The sequence below is a fragment of the Zootoca vivipara genome, chromosome 2, assembly GCF_963506605.1.
Source record: "Zootoca vivipara chromosome 2, rZooViv1.1, whole genome shotgun sequence".
NCBI lineage: Eukaryota > Metazoa > Chordata > Lepidosauria > Squamata > Lacertidae > Zootoca > Zootoca vivipara.
Genome location: NC_083277.1, coordinates 103,547,192 through 103,569,472, shown reverse-complemented (window position 1 = coordinate 103,569,472; position 22,281 = coordinate 103,547,192). Strand labels below are relative to the sequence as shown.

Below are 22,281 nucleotides of genomic sequence, written 5' to 3'. Positions count from 1 at the left end.
GAAAGCTGAATATTATGCCCCAAATCCCTTGCCCGGTGTATCATTACAGATTTAACCTGTTCATCTTTTGTATATTTCAAAAACTGTCTATACATTTTAGACAGTAATTACTTTTGAATGTCCCTCTGTTTCAAAAGCCACGAAGCTTTGGTGGCGGATGCTGTTCAAGGAACCTTGGTTCAGACCCACCTTGGGTACATGGAACTACAGTAGTTACGAATGGGAAACGGAAACAAAAAACAACCTATGCAATTGGGGAATATTTTAAATTTTAAGGTTGATTGTCTTTCCTATTTTGTGTAGGTTTTTGGAGCAAGGAATCTGCAGGTATGGTGCACAGTGTACTTCAGCACATTCCCAGGAAGAGCTAACAGAATGGCAGAAGCGATACGCATCCCGCTTGATAAGGTTGAAACAGCAGAAGGAAAACAAGCAATGTTTAGGCAGTTACATGGAATCCCTGATCGAGAAATGGATGAACTCATTATCTCCTGAGAAAGTGGTAAGGGAAAAAAAGGTTATTTTGTAAAGCGTATATAAAACCCTCAACATAAAAACAATATAATTAAAACAAAAATACTACATAAAAGCAGTAAAACAGTAGTACAGGTGGCAACCGTTTTGCATGGTGATGAGCTCTTCCTTGGTGTGTCTGTGTGTTTAAATATAAACAAAGCAATAGGTATTGCAATTTATGACTTTACTTCAATTCTTTTGGTTAAAATGGTCATTTGCAGGTGGGCCATTCCTTTTATGGAATGGTCCTTAATTGGAGAGTTATTTTTCAACCCTAGTGTTGTTACCTTATGTGATGCCTTTTTCTTTCTTTAGCTTAGCGAGTGCCTAGATGGCGTGAGAGTTGAACATAGCCCTGAACTGTCAGTTACTGTCACCACCAAAAAATCACAACAGATGTGGACATTTGCTCTGACATGTAAGGTAGGATCTTTTTTTTAAATACTTTGAAAGTATCGCTTACCCTTAATAAGTTTGCATTTAAAATTTTCAGCACCTTCTCTTGTTGTAATCACACACTCACAGAGTATGCCATGTTAATAAAGAATCTGCACATTCTGTGACTGTTGTAGTGCTAAAAGCATGTACGTAAGTATGCAAATATGTATATACTGGTGATAACATTATCTGTGCTGGTTGCAAAATGTGCTGATCCCACCTTTTCCTTAGCCTTAACATTTATCATTTTGTTGTTTCTGCCACTGAGTCAGGTAAGGCTGGGAAAGGAAAGTTAGGTTTTGTGGAATAGTGGAACTTTGTAGATATTGTAGGAACAAAGCAGAGATGAAAGCTGAGAGCTGGTTCAATGCAGTGCCTGAGAGTGTGAGCCTGAGTTCAAGCCTCACATTAGCAATGAACTGACAAGGTAGCCTTGCACAAACCTGTTTCTTAGCCTCTGTTCCACATTTCTAATATAGAGATGATTATAATGGCTCACGGCCTATCCCACAGGATTAGTGTTACAAGGCTTGCTTGACTATTGTATGTCAAGCACTTAAGAACAGTAGAAAATGCTATACAAATGGGATGTATTATTAAAGGCAGTCATTCTAAGCATTTATCTCCCACCCCAATTAATAAATAAAAAGTATCCAAACTTTAGTTCTTTTGGTCTTTCATGGTAACTTCTTCCACAGCATTGTGTTTACCCAACCAAACGGATGCTGGCAATTCCTGCCTTTTTAAAAAAAGAAAAGAAAAGTTGTTGTTTTTTAAATTGGCAGAAGTGGCAGAATGGTTAGAGTGTTGGACCTGGGAGATCAGGGTTCAAATCCACACTTCGCTATGAAGCTCAGTGGGTGACCTTGGGCCGGTCACAATCTCTTAGCCTAACCTACTTCACAGGGCTGTTGTGAAGATGAAACGGGGAGTAGGAGAACCACGTACACCAACTTGATAATCCTTGGAAGATAGAGGTGGCATATAAAGTGTGATATAAATAAGTATTAAAAAGTGATGGCAAGGGTTTGGGATGCCACATTCTGACCTTTGTCTTATCAAAATTCATCCAATCTTCATATTTTTTGAAAAAAAGCACATACCCCACAGTTATTTATACGCTTTTGTTGTTCTTCCATAGCCTGCAAGAATGCTGTATCGGGTAGCATTGCTTTATGATGCGCATCGTCCTCATTTCAGTATCACAGCAATATCTGCAGGAGATAGCACTACCCAGGTATCTCAAGCAGTCCCAGAAAACTGCCAGGAATGGATAGGAGGAAAGATGGCCCAGAATGGAATAGATCACTCGGTGTACAAAATCAGCATAGCCTTTAGCACAGAAATATTTGGGACGTTTCGCCAAACTGTGGTATTTGATTTTGGAACCGAACCAGTTTTGATGCAACGAGTGATGATTGATGCTGCTTCAACAGAAGGTATTGTTTGCATGGTTTTGTTAACAAACTCATTTGTTGGAAAGTTTGCTGCATATTTTTTGTTGTTGTAAATTGCCTGGATGATACATGTGGCTGTAGTATTGTTACACTCACATTCCTAACTCTGAAAAAGTCTCAGAACTTTCCTTCTCCAGATATGTAGCTCTCTCTTTTAACCAAAGCTGTGATCTTGCTGTAATCTTCTCTTTCAGATGCCTGTTATATTTTACCATATCATTAGGGCAGAGAAATAAAAACATTTTCATTTTAGCGCTCTCTAATGTGTAGAGAACTATACAGTGGGGTTGGAATAATGATCTCTAGGTTATTTGTTTAAGCCATTAAAAGTGTGTGTGTGTCTTGTCAAAATAGCACTAAAAACAGAGTACAAAGCACAGAAAAAAATGAGAACTTATTGAACTAAAACTTTAAATAATCCAAAAGTCATAGCCAGATAAACTAAGCAGCAGTAGCTGAAAACACTGAGCACAGTACAGTGAGCTAGAGGGAAATGCCTTTTAAGAATACTAAAGCTTTTATCAGCTGCCTAAATGACAGTAAGGAACTCAGTGGGGCTCCTAAGTTGACAAGCAGAGGTTCGCACTGTAAGAAAGAGCCAGGCAATTCTCTTGAGAAAACACTTTCAGGCAGATGTGGCCTTCAGCCATGTCAGAGAAAAAACAACCACAGGGCAAAACAGCACAGGCCAACTTTATTGTAATGTCAGCAATAAATACCCCCAAATTAATTATAAAATAAAACCACATCATATAACCATCAGCAGTCGGTAACATCAGTGTTAGTAACTGGCCAGACTTGAATACCTGGCAGTAACAACAAAGTATTTAGCAGTTTTCCTGAAAGCCCATAGGGGTTATGCATAGCAGGCTTCTTTGGAGATAAGAGTTCCACAAGTGTGCTGTCATCATGGAAAAGGGCCTGGTATGTGGGCCAAAGTTACAGTGGAGCCTCATGTTAGCCTAACAGCTGTTAACCCACTGTAAAATGTCTTTTAAAAGCATATTTTTATAGTAAAGAAGATGTGTGTTTAAATTTGTATCCATCTGCTGCATTTAACCTGAAAGTCCCCCAACCTTTGGTTTTTCGTACCTGTCTGTGTGATTAACATGGGCCTGAGATGCAGTTAAAAGTGGCTGGAGGGAGGAAAGCTTCAAGGAAAAAAAACTGATGGGGAGCAGAAAGGCTGTGACCCCTCACTATTTATCCATGTCAAATCACTTTTCCTCAAGTATTACTATGACTTATTCCTCTTTCTCCTCCTTCATCATTCCACCTTCATCATCATTAGCAACTCTTGGCTGTTTAAAATAAAATTTGTAATAGTAAAATGATCACTGGGCTATCATAAAAAATGCCAGCACATTAGTTTGGCCCTCCTTCATCACCAATCTGGTAGAAGTTAAGGAAGGCACATACAATAAGGCCTTTCTGGATTATCTTAAGCCATGGAGTGAGACAGTTTATACAAGAACCTGCATTCTCTGGTATGTAGATGCAAAGCAATTTGGGCTTTATGCTACTTAAATGTTTAGTTTGAACCTTTAAGAAAATGGTTGGACTGCTGCAGTATCTTTCTTGGACTGCTAAGAAAAAAATGTAGCTAATAAAGTACATTCTGATTTTTTATTTTTTTTTACAGAAATCTATATAACATGTCCTTTGACTTCAGTGATATTTGACTTGTGCCTTGAACACACTTATCTTGCTACATGTTTAGAAAGGGATTAAAAGTATAAGGATGTTTAAAAACCCATAAGTTTATCCATGTGACCCAAAAAGTAGGTATTGATTATTTTGGAAGGTGTGTTGGCAAGAAGCATCTTTTGCTGGTGAAATGGAGGCAATGGACAAAACAGAAGGCTCAGATCTCAGCTAGTCACTAATCGTGCAAAAAAATGCAAAAAAAATTAGAGAAGTCATGATTAGTTTCACATGCCACATTACGGTTGAACTGCATGTTGCCATGACTATAGCGTTCTTTGTATAATATGGGTCTATGTGCGCCTCGGTTGTAAATGGCAAATCAAGGTTTCAGATTCTTCCTTAGAAAGGATGTCAACAATTTTTCATATGTATAGGGAAAATGAAAAAGTGAGTAGGGACTGAATTTGTTTGATTTATGAGGAAAGATGAAAAGAAGTATCTGTCTGCTGCTTAGTAAAAAAAGAAAAAACAACCTACCACTAAAGGTGGGGGGAAGTATGTTATTGACAGATCTAAAAGAACAAATACCAGGCAAGAGATGCAGGCAGAAATTTTTTTATCTAGTGTGAACAGTGAGATAGATCTAGCAAAAGAAAGACTAACAGGATCAAGTGGTAGGATCATTGTCTCAGTGGTTCTCTCGGTCAAGGTGCTGTACTGCTGCAACAATTCCAGATAGTGCTGTGCTGTACAAGGTCTTGCATGAATCGTGTGTGGACAAAGGAATTGCATGGCAAGGGCAGAATGGAGCAATGACAACGGTAGTTGCAATTCTTTTCATGTTAACAGGATTAGGCACATTCTTCTCCTTTGTTGCGTACATACACTTAGCATTTACTAACTCAAATCTATGTTAATATCATAGCTTTTTGTCTAGACATTGCCCCACAGGACACAGATACATAAGTGGTTGTAGGGTGTCACACGCACATGGATCAGATCCACAAACCTCACTCTTATCAGTGACTATAGACTAAAAAAAGAGAGGTAGTAAAGACAGTGAACAAGTGAAATACTGTATGGAATGCCAGGTTGTCATAGATGAAGGATGCTAACTGTTTTTTGACTACGACCCTTTGCAGGCACCCTAGGATTGGGCTATGCATTTTCAGAAGTAGGATCTCATAGATGCTGATGACCTTTCTTGTTGCAACTGGACCCATTTTTGTTTTTGACATTTGAAAACAACGAAGTGTTTAAAATCATCAATTTTAATAATGAATATTCAATAGTGTGTTACATTGCAATTCTAACCCCACCCGAGAATAAGCCCCAGTGAATTCCGTAGGACTTCTGAGTAGACATTGTTAGGATTGCACTGCTAGTCTTTTTTTCTTCGGGAACATTTTCTTCTCCTTATAAATTTCTTTATAGTTAAGCATATTGCCTTTCTTATAGCTCTAGCAGCTCAATTCTTAGAGGATCATGCTGATCCCAGATATATTTAAACAACGAGTGTTGTTACAGAGTGGCTCAAAGATTTCTAACCTTTCTCTCATATGTATTTCAAAGACGTTAGGATGCTGCAGCAAATGTTTTCCAGATATGGGAGCTGTTTGCTTGGAACTCATATTAAATTGTTATCCTGCCTTTCCCCCCTTTACTGTATATGTCTATCTTCCTGACCATATCATTCCATCTTAATTCTTTTCCCCATCTCTTTGCTGCTCCAAAATATTGTAGCGTTGACGCCTAGATAAGACCAAGGTATGCAGAAAATCCCAGAGCAAAACTCAATTTCTTAAGGCAGATAACTGAAGAATATGTTCTTTTCATGTTGTGGATGAATGAGATAATCACTTATTTACTGTATGTTGAATCCCGGCAACAGGAATATTTTAGTCTCCACCTCCCAAGTAGTTTGCTTGGTTGTAAATTCCAGTTTGAGTTATTTGAGTTGAGCTGAAACATGAAGGGGAGGAGAAACGAACCATCAATCCTTGTTTTACAGACCTAGTCTGGAATGTTTTTCAGGATGTTTTTCAGAGCTTCAGAGGTGGCTAGTTTCACAATGGGCCCTGCAGAATGGTGAAGGAAAATAAAAGCTACACACAATGTTGATTGTATGCTTGATTTTGTTTCAGTTTTTGAATATTGCTCTCTTTCCTCTCTGTTTAGAGCACAATGTTTTGTTCTTGATTCCTTAATTTTTGCCATCTTATTTATGGCTTATGAACCACAAATTGTGGCATGTCAAACTACCTTTGACTTGCACTGAGACATGGCCTTTAAAATCATTGTGATGAGCAGCACTAATTATTCAGCTAAGTGAAACCTTTGTGTATTCTGAATCTGGGTTGGCTAGAGCTGCAGGTGTTTTCTTGCTCATCCTGTTCTTTATTTATGTACAATAGATTTAAATCTCCAGCATTGCTGGAGCAAAGATGTGAAGCAAATGCCATAGTTCATGAATTGCTCTTTCTAGATTATCTGAATACTTACAGCCTAAAGCAGGAAGACTGAATATGTTGTATAGTTGTTGCAATGCAAATAACTATTCAGTGTGAATTAAACTGTTTTCAGGGTGAATCACTGCGGTCTTTTAGGAACTGTTCTTTGATCTTCATGTAAAAAGGTGCCTAACCAGAGCCATCATGTCAGTAAACTGTGTATGTTTGCCTTTACTGTCTTTAAACAAAAAAACAAAGTCCTCAAACACAAAATGTAACCCACAACAGCGGCGGAGCTTCATGCTCCGCCACCGGGGGCGGAGAGCAGATGCGCTGCCCCCAGTGACGTGGCACACATTTTGGGGGCGGGGTGATGTGGCACACTTTGGGTGGCGGGGCGCGCGTTTTGGGGGTGGGGCGGGCAGTGGCGATGGCGCCCCTGGGATCACGTCGCTCGGGGCGCACCGCCCCTATCTTCCTACGCCCCTGACCCACAATTTCCCCCCAAGGTTGAATCAATTTATCTTCTAAAAGTTCCCTGTCCATCTTAATTTCAGCTGGCAAGAATTCTCAGTACTAGTTAATTAAAACAGATCAAGGAGCAACAACTATAGCACAAAAGCATAGGAATATATAATTTAAAAGGCTGACAAAATAGGCATATTGCAGTCTTCCTTGTCTGCTTAACAAAGCAGAAATGGGTACATAAATACAGCTTACAGACCTAAATTTTCTGCTACTGCTTTGGTGCTGACTGAACTTTTCTGAATATCTTTACTTTTGAAAGCTCATATTAAAGTATGTATCTTCTATATTAGTCATATTCTCGTTTAATAAACAAATAGCACCCACTACCATGTATTAGAGTCCAAGATGCAAATGATGTTACCAGTGGGTACAAGCAGTTTTACTAGCTGTGAAATTTTCTTGAATGGACAAATCATGTCACTTAGGCATCTAGCAGAAATCATGTATGTTGTCTCTCCCATCCTAATAGTACCCATTTATGTCAGACAAAGGTATCCAGTTATTATCTTTCTCAATTTATCCCTCTGTATCTAGATCTTGAATACCGGATGAATGCACGACAACAATTACTAACTACAGCCAAACGTTGGGATTCCACTTCTAAGACTATTGTAGAATTTGAGCCAAATGAGACTACTGAATTGGATAAGAGCCTTCTGATCAGATACCAAATTCCTCTGTCTGCTGACCAGTTATTTACACAGTCTGTCTTGGATAAATCATTGACCAAGAGTAACTATCAGTCACGATTGCATGATCTCCTTTATATTGAAGAAATAGCACAATATAAAGAAGTCAGCAAGTAAGTAATGTTTCTGCTAAAACTGTGTCACTTGATCAATACTGCTGCTGTATTTGACATTACAAACCATTGCTTTCTTACTCCTGCTAACCATTGAGTATTGGAGATTGGGGAAATTCTCCCATAGTCAAGAGAATTGCATTTTATTATACAGCTATTTGGCTGTATATTGGCTTCATATGAAAAAATACGTTTAAGATGTTCTTTGGAGATAGGTTATCCTCATTGAATAAACTTCCCACACCTGCTACATGACTCCAAATATCTGAGCAGTGCATTGAGCTTTCTGGAAGATCAAATGGTGCCATTTTTAAAAATAAAAACCAGTATCTTATGAAATAAAGGTAAAAGGTAAAGGACCCCTCATCTAGCTTCAGGCCGAAGGAGCCGGCATTTGTCAACATACAGCTTTCCGGGTCATGTGGCCATCATGACTAAACAGTTTCTGGCGCAATGGAACACTGTGATGGAAGCTAGAGCGCACAGAAACACCGTTTACCTTCCCGCTGCAGTGGGTACTTGCACTGGTATGCTTTCAAGCTACTAGGTTGGCAGAAGCTGGGACAGAGCAACCCGAAAGGCTCAGTGGTTTAGACAACAGCGCCACCTGTGTCCCTGTATCTTATGAAATACAACACAGTAACATGGCATGTTGTTCTTTGATTTCTTTTACATGGAAAAATGGAATTCAGCACTACAGTCACACTGTCTCTCTGTGTGTATTATAGTGCATTCGACATGCTTAGGGAACATTTTGATTAGCCTTTTCAGTCAGAATGACATACTTCCAAAGATCACTCATGAATGGGAATCTTCACATGAAGTCAATCTGGTTAATCAGTCATTTAGTATGTGCTCCAAGATGACTAGTTCTCATTCATTCTGCATTTTAGGGGCTACTGGTACTATTTATGTTCTAATGCCTAGATACAATTAAGTTGTGGGGGGAAATTCCAGTATTATTGCACAGAGCATTATGTTAGAACGGTAACATAGCCAAATAAATGGAGAAAGTTTTTTACAGTCTTGCTAGCCCCATGATTAAAAATGTAACCACTGCATTCTCTCAGATGTGATGTGCTGGAGCTTCTCCCCAATTTGCTTCACTGACTCAGTTACTGACTTGTGCTCACTGTACATTATTTCTAGCATCTCTAGAAAAAACATTTTATCACAGTTCACACAAGAAGCAAGCCAAATATTTTAAGGAACACAAAGGCCATTTCTTCCTCTCACTATCTGTGGATTACCGTATTTTTCTGTCTATAAGACACCCCCATGTATAAGACCATGTATTTTGGGGGACTCTGGTTTAAGAAATTTTTTTTTGGGGGGGAAAGATGCCACCAAATTTTTGGACATTATTTTTTAGGGGGGAAACCTAGTCTTATACACAGAAAAATATGGTATATCTCAGTAAAGAATAAATTACATTGAGCTTAAATTTATAGGATGAAGGCCTCAGAATTAATTGTTGTGTTTTTTTGTTAATGTGATTTTATGAGCAGGCATGAAAGTGTGCCAGTTAGGATTGCATTTCTGAGTACAGTAGTTGAACACCAGACCCTTAAGTGTTAGAGTGAAAGCAGTTACTCTAAAATTCAACCAAATGATTCAAAATATACGAGTAATACAGAACGTAGAGGATTTCTGATCAAATATTTGGAAGAGAGCATCCAGTGCATACCTGCCAAGTTGCTGTCAGAGAAATAAGGGACCGGGCCGGAAATAGCAGACCGGAAGTAGCGCTGCCGCCATTTTGGAACTGGGCGGAACATGCTCAGAAGTGACTTTTGATTCTGCTTTGCCCAGTTCCAAAATGGGAACAGCTGGAAAAATGGGGATTTCCCAGGGAAAACGGGAGACTTGGCAGCTATGATCCAGTGAAGTAGTCCCATTTGCTCAAGGACTTCTGCTTATGCAACACAACTTACTTCTTGCACGCTCCCAATCTGTTCTGGGTTTCACCCCAACTCTTGAGAATTTCTTTTCAGGAGGGTCCACAGAAAGAGGAGAGGGAGAGGAAGCCCTGTTGCACAGAACTGTCACACAGAAGCTCATGTGTGAATGGTATGACTGTTGGATACAGTCCTCAATTGGCATAATCTAAGACATATTTGTGCAGTATAGTTAGAGCCACTGATGGATACAGTATTGGAATTATTGTAAACTAATTGTGTATGTAACAAGGTGGTGCAATTTAGTTTCAGCTCCAGTGTGCTCAATTTCCAATATTCACTCCCTTGCTTCCCTTCCCTAGTTGATCACTGTATTTAAAAATTGTCTATGAAGAGGGAGCATCCGCTGTTCTGAAAATGCCCAAATTATATGTTTATAGCTTATATAGCATGTTTCATTCACTCAGGCAGACAAATCTAAGGGCTTTAAAAGCAATGTACCCTCTGCTATTTTCCTGTTCTTATTTATAGCATTCCTGAGTTGTATGGTACAGTGGAACCTCAGTTTTCGAAAACATAATCTGTTCTGGAAGACCATTCGACTTCTGAAACATTTGAAACCTGAAAGTGGAAGCCTCAATTCAATAGGGAAACTCAAAACGAAAGCCGCGTAGCATGTTCGGCTTCTGAAAAGCATTCAAAAACTGAAGCAGTTACGGGTTTCCGGCGTTCGGGTTCCGAAACGTATGTCAAAGGGGACGTTCGAGAACCGAGGTTCCACTGTATTCTAAAGGAAAGCTTACAGGTACATATTTGTACCTATACGTTTTCCCCATGGATTAATAGCAGCTTTGGGTGGGGCTTTGTCTGCCCTCCAGTGTCTTGCTGCTTCTGCCCATCCCCAAACACACTTTACTCTGCCTAATATTAAGACTGGCCAGCAACTTTTAGATGCATCTGCCAGCCCGGTTGGCTTTTGTACATGGAATGAGGGAGGCATCATTTTGTCACACGCCTCATGCATTGGAGCATCTTAAGGGGTGCCTATAGGAAAAAGTTGCGGGGGGTTGTTGCCTGTCATCCCTCAGTGTCACAGCCCCAGTCAGCATTCCATACCCATTTAACATATTTTAAAACTTCTTGGAGATCCTGAACGTGGACCTTCCACTTCAGCCCCGGTTTGGCCTTCAGTTTTCATTTTTGTTTTCTCTGCTGGGTACCATTTCACCCCCAGAACTAACTGTACGCTTTCTGGTTTAGGTTCAACATAAAAGTGCAATTGCAGATTGTAGCAAACTTCATGCTCACCGGTGTTTCTGGAGGTGCAAAGTATGCCCAAAATGGACAGCTTTTTGGACGATTTAAACTCACTGAAACACTTTCTGAAGACACTTTGGCAGGACGACTGGTGATGACCAAAGTCAATGCTGTTTATTTATTGCCAGTCACTAAAGAGAAGTCAATACTGACCCAAGGAACCAAAGAAAAGGTGTATGAAGCAGCTATTGAAGAAAAAACAAAGGAGTATATATTTTTGAGAATATCCAGGGAATGCTGTGAAGAACTTAATCTTCGAGCAGATTCTGAAATGCAGGTATGTGTGATGGGAAATTTCTGATATATTATTTCAGTTGTATTTGCCTTTCATTACTGTAGGTATCTCAGCAACCTCAGCCATAACATCAGCCATAACATACCTGACTCTGATACTAATTTATAAGCATAACTGAGGAACAAGTAAGTGCCTCATCTAATGTTGCACCAGAAATTTGTGACACAACAAAGGAATTACATTGTTATGGTCACTCTCCATAGGGCTTATTCTGTGCACTGGGGGCAGAAATGTGTAGGATCCTACCTACTCTATGATTCTTCTGCTGGTGCAATTAAGCATTACAGAATGGGATACAGGATCCATTACCATTGATTACACTTGGTGCAGTGCAGTGGAAACAGGAAGGGCACCTGTGAAAGCCACGTCTGCAGTTTCTGTGGCCAGGAGTAGAGAGCAAGGCAGAACTGCCAGCATGATAGCCACGAGGGCTGGAGCACCTCTCTTCCAACTTCAGCTGAAAACACTTGGTTGTGGGCACATCTGGAAAGCTGTCTTCTTCTTCTTCTTCTTTGGCAATCACTCGTAGCCGAGTATGATTGTCTTCCATAAACACGGTTTTAACAATGGGTCCGTAAGTGACTGTGGAGGCCAATTCTGGATCCACACGTTGTGGGCACATCTGGAAAGCTGTATTATGCTTAGCCAGGACAAAATTTTGCAACAACACTGCTGGTGCCAGCCATTACGAACAGTGTCTCATCTTCTGCAGTTCATTGGGATAGGACTGGTAGAAATATGAATTTTTGAAATTATCCTGGGAATAATCTAAAAAATTCATTTAGTATTTATGCTTGATTTTTTAAATTGAACACAGTGCAGTTTTTTTAAAGGTCTAAATTGTGCATTTTGTTTAGTTTTAATTCTAAATCTAAATTTCTTACTCTAAATTTGATGTCTTGGGCGCTTCTGTTTCCTCAAGGTTTCAGCATCAGTACTTTCCAACAAAGGCAGAGGTTTTTGTTTTTTTAAATTCCCTTTGAATTAATAATGCTCATAGAAGAATGCTTATGGACTGTGGAGCCACCAGCTACGTTGTTTGTAGATATACATCTGTGAAGTAGCATGTATTCTGGGCTCTTTTTAAAGCCAAACTCTTTCTGTTTCCCTCTTTCCTTTTTATTTCCCAAATCACTAAACATGCTGTCTGTTCCTGTGGCTGTGACCTATCCTCACCAACTCTTTTTGACCCCCACAAATCTGGCTTCAGTCATCTCCACTGATTGAAACTGCTCTAACCAATGTGTCTAACAACCTCTTCTGTGCTAAGGGTGAGTTCACTGGAGGGCATTTATCACAACCTTACTAAAGGGAGCATTCACCATTATCCTCCTAATTATTGCATCCTAACTTCCACCCCACCTCAGAAGGTGGACATTATTGTGCAATGATGATGGATGGTAGTGTGACAACTTTGCTCATGACAAAAATAGAGAGCATAGTCCGAAAGACTCCAGTCCCCTGTTGCCAGTTCCTTTGCGAAATAGCTTCCCTTGTCACAGCTGCAGGACGTGTCACTCACACTGAAGAATTGTGAACACACACTTTGCCTGTGGTTATCTCATGCTCACATCTCAAAATAATCACTACTTTTTTATCCTAAATGTTTGCTCTGTATCACATCCGTGTCTTTCGGCTTTGCTTCTGTTGGGGCCAATTTTATGCTCATCATATAAATGGCACAAAATTGAGACTCTGCAAATTAGTTGGAGCCCCTTGTGCTTTATGGCGTAGCCCCTGGTTCTAAGCAGTTTGACTTTCACTGGCCCACAAAACACCTTTTATGAGAACATAAATTAAGACTTTAAAAAAAATAAAATAAAGTGAAGATTCATCTCAGAGGATGTCAGCCTATAGACATAAACAGAATGGAGAGATTGAAAGCAGGATAGGTGTGGACATGGGGTTGTAGCCAGTGCCATCACAGCTGATGGTAAGGCTTATATCAGCAGAAAGGGGAAAGAAGCCATTTCCCCTCACTCCTGCTGCTCTCTGGTTCTCTACTTTGTCTGGAGGGTCTTTCTGCCCTCGAGCAGATTTAGGGGGAGTGAATTGGTGAAAGAGGCTTCCCTCCCTGTTCTATTGACTGCAGCCTTACCATCATCTGAGTGACACCGCCGGATGCAACCTATACAAAAGAATATCATTTATTAATGGATTCACGTGATCAAGCTGGATATTGTGTTGGAACTCCTAGGGCTCATTCACATGGAATTTTAATGAGGATTTGAAACTGCTTGTGTACCAAACCTAAGTCCTCCATGTAGGTTTATTTTATTTTGTAAAATTTATACAGCGCTTTAAATTTGTGAAGCACATTTGCCTTTTAATTGTTTACCTTAATTTTTAATATGGAGGATTTGCGCAGGAGCAATATTGTGCTGAACCTCCGTACTAAATTTAAATAAAATATAAACTGTCAGCTAAAATATGACAACATGAATTGGGAGTGAAGGGAGATGGGATGTGGAGGTAACCAGGGGAAGGGCTAACCTAAGGAAGCAGAAGGAAGGAAGAATCACAGGAGCACACAGCACTGTCTGAACAGTGTGAAATCTACCAGAAAGTTGCCTGCTTTGTATTTGAATGGGTAGTGTGAGGGACAGGGGATATCGCGAAGTCCCTCCCCTCCTGAGTTCAAGCCCATCCCCGAGCACAGGGGAAAGCAGAGAGAGTTCCGATGCCAGTGGGGAAGCAGGAAGTCGGGGCCGAGGCTCAGGCAAGGTAGAGGAGCCAGGGTCCCAGGTGGGACAGGAAGGGGCGAATAAGGGGGGGAGACCCATCCCCCCAACTCCGGAATTACGCAGAAAGAGGAGGGGAAAGAGGATGGGTCTGCCAAAGCTTTTGTGTTGGAGAAAGACGCGCCAAAAGCCATTCGGAGGTTCTGAAACCGACTGACCACATCACTCCGTGTAAATAGCAATGACTTCAGCACTGTAAATACGCAGCACCAATAAAAGAATAAAATGCAGAGCTGCGTAGCGTCGTTACTCTGAAGTAGCCCACTCCGGCCACTGTGACAGCAACCTCCGAATCCTTTTTGGGGCTACTTTGGAGTTGCCGGGATGAGCGTGTCAGAGGCGGAGAGATGGCGGCAGATCGCGGAGCAAGCCCAGCAAGAACTGCAGCAGCTGTCGCTGCAGGCGCAGGGGGAATTGAAGGCAGCTAAAGAAGAGACTAAGAAGGTCCAGGACGACCGGCTACAACTTGCGGAACAGGTGAGAGCGCTACAGGAAAGAGAGCAGGAATTAAGGGCGGTGGCGGTAGACCTCCAAAACAAGCTGGATGCAGAGAAAAACAAGGCGGGAGGGGCACCCCAAGTCCAAGTGCTGCCAGGAAGGAGAGCCGGGACCCTAGTAAGCAAGTTCAATGGAGACCCGAGGGAATATCAGGGCTTTGAGACTGAGATTGTGTATGCTCTTGAGCTGCACCACGATGAGTTCCCTGATGATGAGCACCGGGTAGCGTTTATTGTGGAGCACCTTACCGGGGCAGCCAGGGAGTGGCTAAGACCGTTAATCGCAACAAAGAATCCTTGCATGAAGAATGTCAAACTTTTTCTAGAAGGTTTGAAAACGATGTATTCGTCCGATAGTCATATGGACCAGACTAAGGAGGAACTTCATAATTTACGCCAAGGAAATATGACAGTTCGCGCGTATTGGGCGAAATTCACCATGCTGGTGCACAGATTGGGGTGGGAACTAGAGTCACCCCCAATGCAAGCGGCGTTCTACTTGGGGTTGCATGAGGAGGTGAAGGATGAGCTCTCGAGAGGTCCAAAGCCCAGTAATATGGATCAGCTGAGCAAAGCGGCTCTGGCGGTGGGGGTGAGACAGGAATCCCGGTGGAGCGACAAGCAAGCAACGCGCGCAAAGCGGGCTTGGTTCCCACGGTCGCAGGAGAAGCCACTCCCCCAACAACCCTTTCAAGCCACGCCGGGGCCCAGCCAGGACCAGGAACCCATGCAGATTGATAGTGCGCGCGCGCGCGGGCTTTTCAAACCCCAGCGGCGCCAAGACGCAAGGAGGGAAGGGGTGGGAATTGCTTTCTCTGCAACTCCCCCCAGCATCTCGTCAGAGACTGCCCACATCGCAGGGAGTGGCAAGGAAAGGCGGGAACGGTTGTGCCCTCCCCCACTGACGCAGTACCACAGCAGGGAAACGGGAAAGCCTGGCTGCAGGAGACAAGGGGCAGCAGCCAGGCACAGTCAGCAGACAACAGCCCCAGCCCACCCACCCGCACAGAGAGGAGCAGAGCCAGCCCACCCCTCCCAGAGCAGGAGTGGTTCTAGAAGTGACGCTCACGCTCCCAAATGGCTATCCCCTGACGGTCCTCGCCCTAATTGACAGTGGTGCCTCAGCCAACTTCTTCTCGAGAACCTTTGCAGAAGAGCACCAGATCCAGCTTCTGCAGCTGGATTTTCCTCTGCACGTGGCAACCATTGACGGCAGAGAGCTGCTGGGAGGGGCCATCACTCATCAAACCCCCCCCCCATGAGAATGACGGTGGGAAGGCACTCAGAGACACTGGCATTCAACGTCACCACCATCTCAGACCCCCCCATCGTCTTGGGCATGAGCTGGCTGGCGCGCCACGACCCCTCCATCAGTTGGCACCAGAGATGCATCACGTTTGGGTCGGACTTTTGTCTGGAACATTGCATGCAGCACCAACCAGGGGAGGGGCCTCCAATAGCCACGGTGGCCACCATGCACGTCAAAGGGGGTGAGGCGATACCCAAGCCCTGGCACATGGAAAGGGAGGGGGAGGGGGAGGAAGCACGGGAGAGCAGTTCACCATGGCGCTGGGAAGCGGAGTTTGAGGAACCAGAGGATGAGGTATGGGTGTCACCGAGATCCACCCAGTCAGAGGAAGGAGCAGATTGGCAGAACATTTTTACCCCTACCAGCTCTGACGCCACGGACTTTTTGGGATTCCCGTCCTCCCAGGCGGAAGGGGGGGGCTCGCAGGACTGGGGGGAGGTGTTTACACCAACGGGCTCGGAAGGTACTGAGTTCTTAGGCTTCCAGTCGTCACCGACACCTGGGGGGGACCTGGGGAGGGGTGAAGGAGAGCTTGGGAGGGGGGTGGATGTGAGGGACAGGGGATATCGCGAAGTCCCTCCCCTCCTGAGTTCAAGCCCATCCCCGAGCACAGGGGAAAGCAGAGAGAGTTCCGATGCCAGTGGGGAAGCAGGAAGTCGGGGCCGAGGCTCAGGCAAGGTAGAGGAGCCAGGGTCCCAGGTGGGACAGGAAGGGGCGAATAAGGGGGGGAGACCCATCCCCCCAACTCCGGAATTACGCAGAAAGAGGAGGGGAAAGAGGATGGGTCTGCCAAAGCTTTTGTGTTGGAGAAAGACGCGCCAAAAGCCATTCGGAGGTTCTGAAACCGACTGACCACATCACTCCGTGTAAATAGCAATGACTTCAGCACTGTAAATACGCAGCACCAATAAAAGAATAAAATGCAGAGCTGCGTAGCGTCGTTACTCTGAAGTAGCCCACTCCGGCCACTGTGACAGGTAGGAAGGGAGAAGCTTTTTTTGCAGCTTTCCCCAAGGTATGAAATACAAAATGCTTCATTTTGTGAAATAAACGAAATATGCTGGTAACATCTTTTTAAAAAGTAGTAAAAAAAGGTAAATGGTAAAGGACCCCTGGATGGTTAAGTCCAGTCAAAGGCAACTATGGGGTGCGGCGCTCATCTAGCTTTTCAGGCCGAGGAAGCTGGCGTTTTTCTGTAGACAGCTTTCTGGGTCATATAGCCAGCATGACTAAACTGCTTCTAGCGCAATGGGATGCCGTGACAAGTGCCAGAGCACACAGAAACACTGTTTACCTTCCCGCTGCAGCAGTACCTATTTACAGTAGTACCTCTACTTACGAATTTAATGCGTTCCAAACACACATTCGTAAGTAGAAAAAATTTCTAAGTCAAATCCCATAGGAATGCATTGGGAGAAAAAAATCGTAAGTAGAAAAAATCCTATCTAAACTACATCCAAGATGGCGGACGGAGCTCCATTCGTAAGTAGAAACATTCGTAAGTAGAGTTATTCGTAAGTAGAGGTACCACTGTATCTACTTGTTCTGGTGTGCTTTTGAACTGCTAGGTTGGCAGAAGCTGGGACGGAGCAACGGGAGCTCACCCTGTCGCACGGATTGGAACCGCTGACCTTCCTATCCGCAAGCCCAAGAGGCTCAGCAGTTTAGACCACAGTGCTACCTTAAAAATGTAGTAAAGACACATCTACACACATGCCTAGTTTGGGGAAAAAATGGTAATGGAGGTGGGTGGGTATCTAATAATTGAGTTGGGGGAGGGATATGCATAGGCCACATTTTCATCCCGTCAAGTAATACCCACTAGTGCAGATGGGAAGCATTGGTTAGGAATCAGAGACAGAAAAGTCGGTGGACATACTTGCACCATAGCACTCGTGGAAAAATTGGATCTGAGCTACCTCATTGTGTGAGTTAACACCATCATATGAATATAGCTCCAGTGGTTGATTGGAATACAGAATTGACACAGGACAGTTTAATCAATAACTAATACGCCTTCTGCACTGTGCTACATGTATTAATACTACACTGTTGCAGGTAGCTACAGATGATGGAAGTATCAGGAGCAAAGGTTTGAGTGATAGCGGCCAAAATTTGAACGAGCATTTGAAGTAGCGTGCCTGTGATAGTGGCAAAGAGTTCTCACCTCACTGCATTGCATATGCATCTTTCTGTCCAACCATATTGCATTCAGCCTGACCATGATAATAAAATTTAACGTATGGTAGCTCACTGTGACAAAATTGCTATGCCTCTGATGCATTTTGGACACCACTAAGTGTTCTTCTGATACAGGAGGTGTCGACAGCCTCCATCACTGAACCATTCTAGTTGATTTCAACGTAAGAGTTGAAGAGTTATTGCAAATATCCATGTCTCCACTTATCCCTTTGTAATCAGCTTTGCTCAGCTAGGTAATTTGGCTGAGGGTGACCAGACCTTTGCTGAAAATAATTACTTTTAGATCCACTGGATCTGAATAATCAGTACTTTTTTGATCAAGATGATCAAGTGACTAATAGAGACGCAACTGAAGAAGCCTCTGGATTAAACTAATTATCTAGAGTCAAACGAGCCTGGCTTCATGGCTGTTTCTAGAATATAAATTACATTGGTTGTCCTGGAGGTTGATCTGTAATGGAAGAAAAACAGAGTGAATGTGAACCTCACAGGAACTCCCCCAGTGCAATCCTAGGCATGTCTACTTCAAAGTAAGCCCCACTGATTTCAGTGAGACTTACTCCCAGTATATAGGATTGCTGCCTCAATGGCTTTCAGTACCATCAACTGTGATCATATGATATTCCTGGATCATCTGCCTGAGAGTATGATACACCACACTAAACTGCTTGAACATGTCCCCTCAAAACATGTTCTTTGAGATTCTTTCCCTGTGGAACATCTGGCGTAAACCACCAGTTAGTTACTTACTCCATGGGAGCTTGTGCTGTATATCTGGAAACTTCAGTTAATCCAACATCAGAACATTAACTTAATTGTGGGAGTGAGCTGAAAGGAACATGCTACTATGGTCCAAGAACACCTACACTGGCTCCCCATCTGTTTCTGAGCAAAACTTAAGAGTGTTGGTTTTGATCTTTAAAGCCCTAAATGGCCTCGGTGCAAATTAAACAAGACAATGCCTTTTCCTCTCATCTTGTCTGTACCTCTATGATCAGTGGAAGATGTCTTGCTCCATCCATTGAATTAATGGAAACGAGAAGCAGATATATCACCTCTCTTTGTAACTTCTTCCTTTTATGTTCTTTCCCCCCATCCTTTCTCTGCTCTCACCTTTCAGAAATTAGTGAAGATCTTAAACTTGGGAAAGTAGTGTAGATGATTTTTTAAACTGTCTGCTCTGTGGCTTTCACTGCTTTATCATTCTGACGACTGTTCAAAACTAATTGGTATATCCTATTTATTTATCTGCTTGTTTTTAAACTTTTTGTAAAACCTCACCAGGATTCTTTTGTGGCTATGTGCTAGAAAATAAAATTGATTAAATAAATAAGTAGGTTTAAAAAACATCAATAAAGTTGCTTCCTTAGGGACTGCAATCCGTGATAAGCGTTTCAGTATAAACTATTTAGTAATGCTTCATGTATTAACCAGTTCACTCAATTGGGATAACATAGTTCTTCTAAAAAACTATTTGTTTAGATGGTAATGATAAACTAGAGAATGTATAGAAGATACTAATGCAGTCTGTGTAAAACAGGAGTGGTTAAGTGTGCCCATCTAGATGGCGCTGAATGACAACTCCCATCATCTTCAGTGAGCATGGCCAGTTGTCAGGGTGGATGTGACTTATGTGGCCCTCCTGATGTTGCTGAACGACATTATTCACCTTTGGTGTAAAATTAAATTTGACAATTTATCTAAAATAACCTATCTTTCATAGAACTGCAGAGTGCTGATTACTGATACTACCTGCAGATAAGCACTGGGAATATAATAAGCGTTCAGCTATCTCTACATTTACTGTCAATCTGACATTGGTTGAAGTCAAAGCCTTGTGCCATTTTATGTTTTCCAGACAAGGATCGTTCCATTAGATGCCTTTAATTTAATACATCCTGTGGTCAACCATTAAAGAATTAGTCTCAGTCAACTGAACTGAATGCTTTCTTCATCAAATAGCTTCTGTAGGTGTAAAGTGGCTGACGTTGGCTATCTAGTAGAAAAAAATTCAAATGAAGGCCACAAATACAGATGGAAGTAAATTTGTTCTCATAGATATCACCAATGACACATTCTAATCAGTCTGCCGAAAAATTATGCAAGAATCATAATGTGCATAATTAGCCTAAATGCTGATTATGCCACTGGGCACTTGGGTTGTGTTTATTTTCTAAAAACAATAATCAAGACAACTAATTGACTATATCAGGAAATGCTACTGGAATACAAAATTAGATGGGCTATTTATCGTGTCAGTCAGTTTTCTCTTACAAGTTATTGTGAAGCTTAACTCCTTCATAGCATTCGTCCATTTTATTAGACGCCAACATATTTCAATGAGCATTATGTTTTACAGCAGGGATGGGCAAATATTACTTCTTACATATATTTCCTTTGGTCATCATTGTGTGGACCTTCCTATACAAGTCCAAGTCTTATTGGTTCTGTCTATGTTAAGAAGTTGTGTCAACTTTGTATTTATTTAGAGGCAGGCAGGACTTTGCAAAGCCAGTGGGAGAAAGTGAGAAAAAGAATTAAATAAAGTTAAAGTTTTTTTGTTTTTTTGTTTTGTTTTTAAATTGCAGCCATACCCTTTTTATGGTGTCAAACTGTACTTGTCTGCAGGTGTCTGTATGTGTGTAGTTAACCAAGGAAAGACTTTTCTTCTTTCTTTTTTAATGTTAGGATAATAGTTTTGGGGGAAAAGGGTTTCTCTTCTAACAAAGTCAAGGCTTTTATCTGCACACTCTATTCCTCTGATTATATTTCTTGGGAATTGTGGTGAATAGCATGTTCTTTTTATTTTTGCTAAGTACATTGTGTGGTTTGACAACCTCACACGTTGCCTTTTTATTATTTCTTTTCAACATTCATAGTCTGCTTCGGTATTGTGTGGTAGATTTTAATGTTTGGTTTAGTGCATTTATCGTTGACAACATTCTTGATTTCTTTTGGGTTAATAAAATAGAGTTTTATCTTTCTTGGTCCCTTAACATATTTTATGTTTCAACTTTAATCAATAGATTAACTATTGGCATTCTAATAGTTATGGGGGATACTTCCGTGGTTAAACAAGAAGACATTGATTAATGCTGTAATTCAGTAAGTCTGTAATTCAGACTTAGAAGAGATATCCCACAAATAAACAACAAACTAGTATGTGGGCATGCTTCTTTGATTCGCAATCTCCTTGAGCACTGATTCTTAAACAGAGGATCTGTGAAGGAAAACTATGCCAACCTGATACAGATGAGAGATGGTGTGAGAAGGGACAAAAATAAACTTGGTTTTAGCTTAATGGTTCTCAAACTCTCCCTGCCCCTATGGACCACGTGAAAAATGCAGACCAGTTTTCATTCAATGCTGGCATTGTATAACCAGTATTGAATTGTGAAAAATGCTGCCCAGGGCCTTGTTAGTTTTTTTCATAAAGTTGGTCCTAGTCAAAGAGTTTCTATTTTACTTTTTTGGGGGGTGGGGGATAGAGTAGAGATAATATTGGGAACTACTTGTTTGGTACGTTGCTAGTTTGAGAACTGCTTCTAAGTCATGTGTTATCGTCTCTTACTGCTGTTTATAAATTATCACCGTGCATATTTTATTTATATTTAAGCTTTGCATTAAATTGTCAGACTGTACCTCTTATTTCATGACCATTTGGCCTCCACTATTTGCATTTTCCCCCCTTTATACTTTCTTATCTCCTCTAATCTGTTTGCCTGCAGAGGATAATACTGATAAAGTTAACCTGTACCTGATAAAGTTAACCTGCCCCACAATAAATCTGCTAGCCTTTAAGATGTCACAAGTCTCTTGTTTCATGTTGCAACTGTAATGAAATCTCTCTGTCTCAAACATGGGTTAGAGTTTTCACTGTTATTTCTTGACATTTTGAGTATGGTTGCTGTATATTGAAGTATTGGTTATAGCAATTAGTAAGAAATCAGTAATTACAGATATTTTAGATTGTAGTGTTTGAGTATAGATGTTTGCATAAGAATCAACCTTTCTTTCAGCACTTTGATTTGGAAGGTTTTCTTTTTTTTAGTCATAAGCACAAATGTTAAATTAAAGCTGTGCACATTTCTAGCTTTCATGACTAACCCCCCGCCCAAGGCTTTGAGCTGCATTTATCCATTTTTCCCCCAATGAAAATGTCTGCCATTATTTTTTTAGTTAGT

General features: G+C 41.7%; 1 protein-coding gene across 3 annotated transcripts in view; it reads left to right on the top strand.

The window, feature by feature from the left end:
* The window catches only part of HELZ (helicase with zinc finger), a 113,129-nt gene that overhangs the window by 37,281 nt on the left and 53,567 nt on the right, over positions 1-22,281 (top strand). For all 3 annotated transcript variants that reach the window (XM_035104007.2, XM_035104008.2, XM_060271978.1), the window contains exons 8-12: positions 304-502; positions 832-939; positions 2,096-2,393; positions 7,571-7,838; positions 10,997-11,330. In XM_035104007.2, the coding sequence (XP_034959898.1) occupies positions 304-502; positions 832-939; positions 2,096-2,393; positions 7,571-7,838; positions 10,997-11,330 (1,207 nt within the window). The remainder of the gene's footprint in view (positions 1-303; positions 503-831; positions 940-2,095; positions 2,394-7,570; positions 7,839-10,996; positions 11,331-22,281) is intronic.